Raw genomic sequence first — 13,079 nt, forward strand, 5'->3', positions numbered from 1 at the left:
CTACAGTCTAATCAATAATTATAAATCAACAAGACATAACCCTTTTGCAAAATTGCATTTTTCACTACCTTTCAAGGACAATGCAGCTAAGGACTCAAAACAGTGCTGTACCCCCAGGGCAGTGTACTGGCTCCTATTCTGTTTAACATCTACCATAACAACCAGCCACTTCTTCAAGGCACCTGAAGCACAGGTGGTGTTAACGAGGGTCCAGCCCCATGGGGCTGGATGGTCCATTCACTCATCCACCATGGATGCGGACAGCGAGATTGTACGAATGGCTCTGCAGGGCATGATCTGCTCGCTACTCCTGGCAGGGGGTGGGAGGATAAGCCTCACTGCTAGGTCTAAAAGTGGCGAGTGGATTGTGCACTGTGGTTCCATTCATAGAATCGCACCGTCCACATCCATGGCGGATCAGTGAGTGGACCGTCGTTAACACCACATGTGTGGGGCTTTTTGTATTCGAATACCTCCATCTCTAATGCTGACATGTAAGAAACACTGCCAAAATTGCAATATTTCATTGAAACATTGCAAAAGGTTTCTGCAAGGAACAATATTCTACTAAAGCTATTAGGAACCATTTGGGGCACACAACCACAAAGACAAAAAACTACAACCTTGGGCTCTATGTTATTCTGCACCCTGGTGTGGTCTAGCTTAGCCCATGCAAAATTCAATGAAAGCTGTAAAATCATTACTGGATGCCTGAAGCTAACTTCTATTGATAGAATCGGTTACTTAGCAGGCATCGCATCCAGCAACATACAAAGAGAGGTAGTAATTAATAGTGAAGGGCTTAAAACATCTAAATCAAATGTGCATGCACTCTGGGCACCATCCCACCCCTCACAAATTAAAACCAATGGAATGATTTTTCACAACATCTGTGAGTTTTGAACAGCACAGAATGTCTGAACTTACAATCTAGAAAGAAAGAACTACCTACCTCTTAAAATAGATGGAACCCCAGGAAAACTGGGTTACTTGGAGGAAGTCACATAATGGGTTAGAGAGTTAGCAGAACCACAGTTAACTTAAGAAAATTGGATTTTCACACCAACACAGTCCTTTGCGAGTGTAGAAAAGAACAGGCACCTTCATTTCTGTGACAGTGTATTCTATCCCCCTCAATGTGCACTAGAAAGATTTGATGTCACCTACCCTAAATGCTGTTGATGTTGCCCATTACTGGGCAAAAAGCACTTGCTATATTTATTGCTTTTTATCTATAGTGCTTCTATCACAAAGAAAGAAAGATTTAACACCAGCATACTTATGTAACAGGATTCTGGCCTTTACCTCGAACTGTCTGAGCCCAAATCATTTAGGAGTTTCTATATTATCATTTACATCGTGCCCACAAATGAAATGAAAGCCGGTGCACCTGAGCTACAGTCCACATGATAAAGGTTATGCCCAACCGAGCGCATATAGCTCTGTACACAACTGCCACATAAACCAATATTTGAAGGAGACAGATGGTTTGAGTTTTACACTAATTAGCATAAAGTTTATTGCCCCCAGAGATTGCCCATCCATGATGTAAACCATGGCTTGGCACACAATATCTTAATTGTGCCAATTGTGCCAAGTCCATTAAAATATGTAAACGGGTTGGGGTGGGGACAACAAAAAAGAAGAAAATGATGGTAGTGCCATTTCTATGGGGGCAGGAGCTAATTTTGGTCACAAAAAACCCATGCATTAGAAAAACATCACAATGACTGAATGCCACTAAACAGCTTCACTAAAGACCACTCTGTACCAAGAGATATCCAACTGTACTGAGCCCTTACATGAATGCATTGACAACTGTGCTTGTAACAGCTTCGAAGTCTCTCAAAGGGAGACACTGTTCAAGATGAGAGAATTCTGTCATGTGCTGGATCTCTTCGCCCCAGTGTTATATACAGGTCAGTTTTACATACAGACCATTCAGTGTTAAGCAAATTTCATCATACAGAGAAAGAACCGGTTTCTCCTTTTTGTCTCTCCAGGAATGCCTACAAAACACAAGCTGCCATTCATGCCTCCTCACAGACGCTCTCGAGTCGACGGGAGGGGGCGAGAAACTTCTCCATATGTTTTTAGACTGCAGTTCCCATAAGCCCTCAGCCCTGCTGGCCAAGCCAAAAAAACTAGGCAGCCATCAGCTTGCCCACTACCCTAGAGGGGACCAAAGAACTATGCCTCAGCTGCCATGTGTGTGTGTGATTCCAAACTATCATCATTCTTTTGAAAATCATTGAGCTATCACTGCAAAAACTATACAAGCCCATGGGATTGAAGGAGTCTTCTTGACAACAGTTTATCAGATGAGAGTGCAGAAGACTGGGAGAAGACTAAGAATTTACCTTCAGATAGTTGGCTGCAAATATATATATTCCTACAACTTTCTGTCAAATGACCCATGTAATATAGAAATGGCAAAATTAATAGGAAGCACTGCTAAATCTCTCTCTTAGAATGTATTAATATCTATTCTAGATATTGCTTTTCTCATATATCAATTCACTCAATGTGTGAAGGAAATCTACACTGTTACTGTACTTGGTACTTTTGGAAGGGATGAGGAGTAACAGTGTTACTTTTTATCAGGTATGGCGCAACCTGCTGTAGTATTACTTTCTTAATGCAACAAGAAATGCTATCAGCAGGTTATAATTACCATTAGGGCTAACCTCTATCATGTAGGAGGTTCTTTCATCATTGCATTCCTCACTGCATTATCACTTCTTGAGCATTAGGCTGACTGAGTTAATGCCCACTAATTGACTTCAGCTGATCTAGGAAACTGGATGCTGGGAATAAACTAAAATTCTGTTGAAGAGTATAATCTGGGGAGAACAGAACATGTAATTTTCCATGGATTAGCCTAATTCATGGAAACATCCCAGGTGCTTCATAGTCATAGATGGAGTTTTATTTTTAGTTGCAGTTGCTGGAAGTTCCCAAACGAGGTGAATATTTGTTCTTCACCTGAGATAGCAGTCTTAAGTCTCATCAAGGAGGAGCAAATTATTAGTTTTTTAAGTTGTTAGTATTCATTTCTTATTTTTACAACTAAAGATGGAAGTGGTGCTTCAGGATTTTGTATGCTGGATAAAAATAAATTTTCAGTCTTGGATGGTCTGCACTCTAAATGGGGTATGCAGAATTGGTCTCACTTGCTCCGTCTCAGAATGTCTTGGGCCAATTTAGACAGCAAGCGTTCAGATCTCATATTGTTTTTCTGGTTAAGGACTAACAACAACAAAAGATCTAGACAGTCTTACAAAAAGAAAAAAACACAGAGATCAACTACATGCAAGATGGTAAGTTAGAAGCAACATATATATTTCAAAATAAAAAATATGTGAGGGAGAAAGGGGAAACCTGGCCTCATTCCTGCTATTCTGCTCAAGGTATTTCCTTTACATTTCCTTTTATGTTTTTATGTACTTTCAAGGTAAAGTATTGGAACTGGTCAGTGGGAGGAAACAAAGAGCATTTCTTTGCATTGTTTATGTGTCTAATAACAACAACATTTTGACAGTATGACCAATGCAACACATTACTTATAAGGATAAATAACTGCTCATAATAATGAACTCCTGCCGTCAGCAATGTAACAAGCAGTACAACAAATTAGTTTTTGAAGTTAACATTTTAAATTCTAAGTTCACTTGCAGTAATTCCTTTTTCAAAATTGTGTCCTACTTAGCATTAAGGATGAAGCAAAGATCAGAAGAAGGGAAAAAAACAAGGACGCAATTAACCAATAACATTCAGATTTGTGAGTGCTGTAAATTGTAATATTGAGTCACATTAGTAGGCACATCCTGGACATGAACCTCTAGTAGGCACATACTGGAAAATCCACAGATCAGTGTAACTTTTACTACATTTATGAACATATATATCTCCCTTAAGCAATTATGTTTATTGATGCAATCATTGATACGGGGACAGCAAACATGTTTACTGCAGGAGTATAAATTGATCTTAGAACCAAGAGGATAATAATACAACCACCACAATTCCCAGAACAAAATGGTAAGAAAAAAGATTGTTAATCACATTTTAGCAGCTGGGGAGGGATGATTCTTATTGTGAGTGTCTCATTCAAAACATTTACATATATTTCAAGCTTGCTTTTCTTAAGTACTGAGAACTCTGCTGCTAGTGGGAGGAGAACAAAGAAGAAAGGAACTTCAGACTTATAGTTACAGAGATTTCTATAAAACCTACTCATGCATCCGTCTGGGATGTTTTAAAGACAGAGTTTCCTGCCTTGGTACAGGGAGTGAAACTACGTAGATGGCCCCAAGAGAGAAGCATTTCTGGTAAAGGTGATATAAATTCATTAAATTACTTACTTATCTAGCTTCTCATTTGCCTGCCGCCACTGTGTCTGCTCTTTCCTCCACCGGAGATTCTCATTCAACCCTGGGAACCTATCATTCCCTACAAAAAGGCAACATACGTAAGTCACAATGAAACTTTAATATCAACATTTCTCAAGAGATATGCATTTCTGAAAGACTCTACATCAATGGTGATGGCAGTGAGGAAAAGTGTATCTTTTTACACAGAGTGAAAAGAAGATGCGATAGGGAAACACTGAAATGTGACAGATGGGAACAATGTGTCCTCAAAAACAACAACAATACAGAAATGATGAGAGCGCGAGGGAGTGGAGCCAATCTGGAAGCAAACGTTAGGCTGGATCAAAGTCTAGACATGAGTGAGGTGTAGTGTTCATACATTGCTCTCTCAGTGAGAGACTATTTAGAAGTCATGCCAGGAAATTCTTTTTGTTTTGTTTTGTTTTTTGTTTGTTTGTTTGGCAAACAGAAGGATTGTGTCTGACAATTTAATAAGTGAAAAATCGCCTCTGGATCACCACTGCTAGAACTGGGACTCCTGGTGATGATCTGGCATTGATTTTTGACTATTAATGGATTCCCTGTCCCAAATCTCTCAAAGGCTTCTTCAGGGCAAAAGGGACTCCTAGAGAGCTTTGGAATCTGAAAGAGGCGGATAGGAAGATTTCAATTCATTTAAATTAAATATTACCAGTGCTGGATGATGTCATCCCTCTCCACAGCATAGCTTTATCCCAAAAAGATTTTGCCCGGTGAATCAGCTGATAAATGGTTGGTCAACATTGATTTAAATTTTGTTGATCCAATAGGCCTCTAGTAACTAGTTTACGCCTACAGCTCTTTTCAGAAAAAACTACATCATGAAAAGTATTATTATCAGTAATAATTCTGCTATTACTATTACTGTATTCCATACAACCTACGGGCTAAAAGCTATACAATTAGTAATGTTATCCTGTTTCCCCAAAAATAAGACAGGGTCTTATATTAATTTTTGCTACAAAAAACACATTAGGGGTTATCTTCAGGGGATGTTTTATTTCTATTTTTTTTCATGTACAACAATCTACATTTATTCAAATACAGTCATGTCATCTTCTGGTTGCTGCACAATGGTGGAGGGTGGGGTTTCACTTAACTAAGTTTTATTTTGGGGGTAGGGCTTATATTACGAGCATCCTGAAAAAATCATACTAGGGCTTATTTTCAGATTAGGTCTTATTTTTGGGGAAACTGTTATTAGTAATGACTAGGGGGAGGATTTCTACAACATGTTATTTTTTTCTACAACCTATGTTTGAGCTTATGGGTGGGTTTGAACATGTTTATGAATAATCTGGTGAAGAAAGGCCTGATTACCCATAAACATACAGTATTTGAATTTGCTTATGAATTCAAATGTAGGTTGCAGAGAAAATGTGAGATGTCATAGAAATCCTCTCCCTGGTAATGATAGCTGCCCATAGGTATCTCCAGCTTTATTCCTAGCAAAAATTGACAACAATCCATGGAAACTCTCCAGTTCCTTTGGACACCACACCTGGAAGAATCTAAAATCTAGAAATGTTTTCTAACATTTCTTGCTCTCAATACTACTTAATCACTTTTGAAAACAGTTTCTTCATTTTTGTGCATTGATAAAAATGAGATTAAAAGCAAAAAAAAAGCATACCAGCAGGCATTCTGCAGCGCTTCATCATTTCACCCCTGGCCCCCTCGCCTCTTAGCAATGCCTCCTCTAGCCGAGCTTTTACATCCCTTGACTTCTGGAGTGCTTGAGTACTAACTTTATCTGAGCTTTGTTTCCCCTGTAAAGACATTGAATTAAATTCAGTAACCAGAACAATTAAAATTCAATTGCATGCATGTAAATTATTCTACTTTTAAAAGGTGCAGTAATAATAAGATAAAAATCAGTTGTTCTCAATCCCTTCAGATATTTGTATGAAAATATAGGTAAAGAGCACTTGAAAAATTAAATTTATGCTCTGTATTCCCATGCAACAAATTTTATACAATCTTCTGCAAGAAAAATAATGAGCAACAGGCACGGTTTCAATATAATTCTGTTTACCTTATACTCAAAAGCTGAGACACAGATGAAAAGGAGATCCAAAATCCTGGTCAGCTGCATAGAAGGCAGATCTGCAATCCACCTCTGAATGAGATTCTGATCAGCATTTTTCATGATCCATAAGAAGCATATCAAAAGATGACGTGTTGTTTCAGGGCTTAACGTGTTATATTGTTTGTAAGGCTAGAAAAAGTTAAACCAAGATGTTCATAAGGATGCAAAATATCAAGCAGCCGCATATATTAACCTCAATAAATAAGCAGGCTGCTTAACTACAACATTTGTTTTTTATGTGGCCATCTGTGCATTGACCCATAAGAGTCTGCATCTGTGCAGAACCACCATTTGAATGAAGAAAATTTTGGTGTTATCCTCTCCTTTCCTGTCAATGGTGTGTGCTTGAAGTCTGTCCTACAGATCAATTAATTTCTGAAAATACTGGTGAGAAATTCAATCAACCAATTGTTTATTTATGGTGAAAGACCAGCAATATTACAATTAAAATATAATTTCCATAACCTTGAAAAACTGGTGATCCATTATAAAACACTAACTTCCATGTTAACATCTTTGAAGATATCTAATAGCATAGTAAACAATCACAGATAAATCATGGACCAAAAGCCATTATTGCCTCATTGAAGGTTCATTATCATAACGTTAGGCCAGGGCAACCAGTAGCCTCACAAGGATAGGAGGCAACAATATATTACAGCAGCACAATATTTGGCCACTTTGAGAGTAATATCTGGGACTTTTGTCTGAAAGCAGCAAAGTTATATAGAAATTTGTATTTCTCCCAGGAAGTTTCTGTAGAATGGACAGTAGTAAAGACCTTCACAGATCTTGATAAAATGAGCAGTGTAACAAAACATATCCCACAGATTCGATCTTTACACCATTGCAGGGACATAAACGTTCAGTGTAGGGGATACCTTGAAATCTTCCTTCTTAAAGTTTAGAGGGCAGGAGATTGAATCTTGCTAAAGCAAAGGCTCTTCTAAACTTAGGGAGTGTTAAATTGGACAGATAGACAGGAGGTTTAAAATTATCATTTCGTACTGCACTGAGTTTGTCCGGCAAGCCTAAGTGTATTGTAGTTCTGTATCCTGTATCCTTTGTTTTATATGACCACTTTAGCACTTGCGTAACCCATTGCTCCGAGAATAATATCTAATAATAGTCTAATAATATCAATGGTGCCAAACCTACCGGGCAAAAAATTTAACTTTAACAAATAATTGAGCGTCTGAATCTTAGCCCGTGTTCTAATAGAAACTAACCCTGCCTCCAACATCAGTGTTCTGTTGGCAGTGCATGTTGTTGTTGTTTTTTGTTTAGTCATTAAGTCATGTCCGACTCTTCATGACCCCATGGACCAGAACACGCCAGGCCCTCCTGTCTTCCACTACCTCCCGGAGTTGGGTCAAATTCATGTTAGTAGCTTCAGATACACTATCCAACCATCTCGTCCTCTGTTGTCCCCTTTTCCACTTTCCTTCACACTTTCCCAACATCAGGGTCTTTTCCAGGGAGTCTTCTCTTCTCATGAGATGGCCAAAGTGTTGGAGAGAGCTTCCAGGGAGCACTCAGGGTTGATTTCCTTCAGAATGGATAAGTTTGATCTCCTTGCAGTCCAGGGGACTCTCAAGAGCCTCCTCTAGCACCACAGTTCAAAAGCATCAATTCTTCAGCAGTCAGTTTTCTTTATGGTCCAGCTCTCACTTCCATGCATCACTACAGGAAAAACCATAGCTTGGACTATGCGGACTTTTGTTGGCAAGGTGATGTCTCTGCTTTTTAAGATGCTGTCTAGGTTTCTCATTGCTTTCCTCCCAAGAAACTGGGATATTTTAATTTCGTGGCTGCTGTCCCCATCTCACTGCTATCCACAGTGATCATGGAGCCCAAGAAAGTAAAATCTGTCTCTACCTCCATATCTTTCCCTTCTATTTGCCAGGAGGTTATGGGACCAGTGGCCATGATTTTATTTTTTTTGATATTGAGCTTCATACCATTTTTTGCGCTCTCCTCTTTCACCCTCATTAAGAGGTTCTTTAATTCCGCCTCACTTTCTGCCATCAGAGTGGTATCATCTGCATATCAGAGGCTGTTGGTATTTCTTCCAGCAATCTTAATTCTGGCTTCGGATTCATCCAGTCCTGCCTTTTGCATGATGTATTCTGCATATAAGTTAAATAAGCAGGGAGACAATATACAGCCTTGTCGTACTCCTTTCCCAATTTTGAACCAATCAGTTGTTCCATATCCAGTTCTAACTGTTGCTTCCTGTCCCACATATAGGTTTCTCAGGAGATAGATAAGGTGGTCAGGCACTCCCATTTTTTAAGAACTTGCCATCATTTGTTGTGATCCACACAGTCAAAGGCTTTTGCGTAGTCAATGAAGCAGAAGTAGATGTTTTTCTGGAACTCTCTGGCTTTCTCCATAATCCAGCGCATGTTAGCAATTTGGTCTTTAGTTCCTCTGCCCCTTCGAAATCCAGTTTGTACTTCTGGGAGTTCTCGGTCCACATACTGCTGAAGCCTACCTTATAGAATTTTGAGCATAACCTTGCTAGCATATGAAATGAGTGCAATTGTACGGTAGTTAGAGCATCCTTTTGCACTGCCCTTCTTTGGGATTGGGCTGTAGATTTGACAAGTTCCCTCAGGCACTGCATGAGGGAACTGCAAAAAACAGCCAGCCATCAAGAATTTTGTCTGTACAAGCTCGAGGTGATGCATGTTGGAGTGTGTAAATATTTGGGAGCCATAGCGCATTTGGACTACTGGTGAGAAATTATGTACTGATTAAAAATGATCAACTTCACTTGTCAGAAGGTTGTTATCTCTTGTTCTCTGCAACACTGCTCTTCAAATTGGTCCAGATCACACAACTATTAATTATCCACATCAAACAACTGTTGATGCTGTCAGCCATCTAACTTTAACAATTCTTGTCAACAATCCACATCATATAAGGAATCTCCTTCCAGTGACCAGAAATCTAAGAAGTCTGCTTATAAAAGTAAGTCTTCGGGCACAAAACACCATTTTTTATTTGCCTCCACTTACCAATACTTGGGACAAAGCTATAGACAGAAGCCAATAATGTTGATATAAAGTCACAGCATTCATCAGGGACTTTGCAACATATTCTGACCATGATAATTTGCTCCCAAGAGGCACTGCCTGCTTTTCTATCACCACGTAAGGATTCCATCACATTTGCTACCTTATTCTGAACAAAAATTTGAAATCTGCCCAGATAAGCCCATTGACTGACAATTACAAAGCCTAAAAAAGCCCTGGAATATGAATTTCTCTTCATCAGACCTAAACATCTTGCTCCTTCTTCAGGTGGAGCAGATAACAACTTCTTCCCTGTAGAGGCAGCCATGGTGAGGGAGTTCAGCACCAAATATTTTTTTTTAACAAATAGTTCCAGGAGTCATCCTGAACTGTATATAGGCTCTGCATTTAATGAGATATTGCTGGAGTGAAGAGGACAATTGACTGGAGTGAAGAGGAAGTGCACAGGTGTATGGGCCTCCAAAAACATGGGACTGTCTTCAGTTGAGGAGGGGGGTCTTCATGCCCATATAGAATCAGTAAACATTTTGCCGTACACACTGAAAGGTCAGTGTGAGATAGTGGTGGCAGAATCTGATCAATGTTAAGATGCGTGGAAGATGACTCCATGTGAGTTGATGACTCCAAGTGAGTTGATGATGGATTACTCCATGTGAGTAATCTAGACCTATGTCAGTTTTTTCATAACTTAAATGCCTTTATCAAGGTTAATTAGAGTTATGTCACCACCATCATTACATCTTAACATCTAAGTTGCAGCTAGAGTAACCTTATTTCAATCAATGGAACTTACAGGAGTTGGCTCACCAAACCCCCATGGATTCAATGGGCCTACTTTAGTGCAATTTGCTATGCTAAGCAACAGGATTTCAGGCACTGTGCTCTTCTCCAAGGCAAAAGAGATGCTGGGAAAAATACATTTTTGGACTAGTAAAGTCCCCAGTCAGCAGGGGGACTCATCCTGCCAACTGGGGTATTATCTGAATTGTAAACCTAAAAAGCAACTCTTCCAAGTTCCATTTTCTGCTGTTTGAAATGCTCTTTTCAACTGACTAGTATGATATACCCATTTAGATTTCAGAGCTGAAAAGATGTTAATTTCAGCTTGTAGGCTACAACCTTTTCTGCTAGTGGAAACGTTTACTTAAGATGCTATTTAAGAGGGCTCCAGTTCTCTGCCTGAAATTGAGCTTATCTCAGCTGTAAAATCTCTGTCAGATAAAGACTTGTAACAGATTTGCTGATTTCAGACAGCTCTATTTCCAAACAGAGATGGATGAATCTGTTGATCTTGTTTCTCGTAGCTTCTCATGTTTATATTCTTCACGTCATTCCATCAGCTTTCTGTTTCGATTTACAACTTTAAAAAAGAGTCACCACAAACATGTTGATGTATTTGGTGTATTATATGCAGTGCTGTATTTAATTTTGCCCAGTGATGTGCTTCCATTTCCAGTTCTTGATGCTTTTAAAATATACTATTCCATAAAGCATCTGGCATATATGAATTTCTAATATACTGTATGCATTTTAGTGCATCCTTTTCCTAACCTACATATTTTTCTTCAGTATTTTTATTTGGAAAAACTGCATTGGAAAATTTTAAATTAGTTAATGTGTTAAAAGAACTACACTGCGGTTTGCCCATTGATTGAAGAGTGCAAATTTGGCCAGTTCTTACAGAACTGCAAACCACATGAAATTCTCTCCTATTCCTATTTTTAACTGAGAGGCTAAAGCCATACTAGCCAGATTCAGAAGCACCTTTTGTTGACAAGGAGATCACAAGCCAGCTATTCAAGATTGAGTCACTCCAGTTCCAGTATCTAAATGACTGCTACAGATACATTAGCTCAATATCCCACACTTCTGTTTCAAGCATCTTCGTTCTCAACCATTAGTCCTCCTTATGGATAATTCTGCTGCTGTTTTCAGGTATGATGAAAACACTTGCAGGAAACAAGCACAGCAGTCTCCCCTATCCTGGTGCCTTCCAAATGCGTTGAATTACACCTGCCGTAATGCTGACTGTTGTCAATGCTGACTAAGGCTTGTGAGAACTGTGACCCAAAACACCTAGAGGACACCATGGTGGGGGGAGGGCTGTTTTAGAAGAAGGATAAGAAGGAAGAGTTGCTTATTTCTTCTCTTGGGGGAAAGAAGTGCCTAGCATGCAGAAAGATGTACCGTATTTGCCGGCGTACAAGATGACTTTTTGGCCCTGAAAAACATGCCTCCAATTGGGGGGGATCGTCTTGTATGCCGGGTGCATGTCCAGCAAACCCTCCTTCTCTCCCAGCGAAGTCACTTACCTGGTAGTAAGACTGAGACCACCAGCTCCTAGCCTGGGAACAGCCTGACTCTAGCGCCGAACAGCTGACTGTGGGGAACAGCAGAGAGGCGGCAGCCATACATGGCTGCTGCCTCTCAAAATGGCTGCCACCTCTCTGCTGTTCCTTCTTCCAGCAAACCCTGGCTCTCTCTGAAAAGGAACCAAAAGGGGCAAAAGGAACTCTCCCTATGATGCAGCCAAAGCAGAATCACGCATGCGGATGAGGGGGTAGTCTTATACAGCAAGTATATAACAAACTCTACATTCTGAGTGGGAATGTGGAGGGTGGTCTTATACACCCAGTCGCCTCATACTCCGGCAAATACGGTAGGTTCAAGCTAATGGAAAAAGCACAAAAAATCTTAAAAATTGGCTCCTGGAAATGAGACTTATGAGGTGAGGCAAAGGAGCAGCAGACCAAAAGAAGTGTGTGCAAATCTAGAGGAGAAGCAGACTTACCACTGTGGACATAGATGGGCCTGAGGGCCTTAGGAGATTAAATTGGTTCCCAGCAATCGCCTGTGCAATATTCTGGTTAATTTGGCTAGCAGCCTCCTGTTCTTCATCTGGAGATCCAGCACGGCCTTTTCCATTGCGGCCCTCTGAAACTACATAGGAAAGGACAGGTGTTTACCTATGACTGATGTTACATGGTCATCTGTGCAGCCTCACACACAGGGGAATACTTGTGCCTGAGCAATACAGCTTCTAGAGTTAAGACCACAGAACCCTGACAGTTGACTCATTTTGGGGGGTACTGTGAATCTATTCCAGGGTTTAGTCTGCACTCCAAAGGAGCCACCCAATGCCTGAACCTATTAGAGGATCAAGGAACTTGGATAGTTCCTGTAAAGTTTAGATTGAAACCCAGTGTGGATTGGAGTCACCAGCCACCATTGCCATAGAGATACCTTCAGATTTACTGCAAATGACCAAATGAATAGATTTATTCTATTTTATTCTACTTTATTTTATTTCTTAAATGTGTATAGCATCCCATTAGTGCAATGAACTATTCTGGGTGGTTTACAAGAGATCCCTACCTTCCTACTCACTTTAACACCACAATGGTTTTTTGAGCTCAGTGAGAAGTCATGGGAGTCAGCCCAACTAGGCATATGCAGTGGATCTGGAGAGATCATATCCTGCCATCAGAGATCTCTTCAATCTATCCATAGTAGATTCCCAAAATGCACAATGGTGGT

General features: G+C 39.9%; 1 protein-coding gene across 12 annotated transcripts in view; it reads right to left on the minus strand.

Annotated features, from left to right (window-relative positions):
- DOCK8 (dedicator of cytokinesis 8) overlaps positions 1-13,079 on the minus strand; it is a 128,294-nt gene that overhangs the window by 33,109 nt on the left and 82,106 nt on the right. For all 12 annotated transcript variants that reach the window (XR_013541504.1, XM_072992174.2, XM_020805658.3 and 9 more), the window contains 4 exons: positions 12,334-12,482; positions 6,448-6,630; positions 6,046-6,181; positions 4,365-4,452 (listed from right to left, as the gene is read on the minus strand). Coding sequence is in view for 11 of the 12 variants with exons in the window: in XM_072992174.2 (XP_072848275.2) it covers positions 4,365-4,452; positions 6,046-6,181; positions 6,448-6,630; positions 12,334-12,482 (556 nt within the window). In the remaining variant the exon portion in view is untranslated. The remainder of the gene's footprint in view (positions 1-4,364; positions 4,453-6,045; positions 6,182-6,447; positions 6,631-12,333; positions 12,483-13,079) is intronic.

Source organism: Pogona vitticeps, chromosome 2 (assembly GCF_051106095.1).
Source record: "Pogona vitticeps strain Pit_001003342236 chromosome 2, PviZW2.1, whole genome shotgun sequence".
Taxonomy (NCBI): Eukaryota; Metazoa; Chordata; class Lepidosauria; order Squamata; family Agamidae; genus Pogona; species Pogona vitticeps.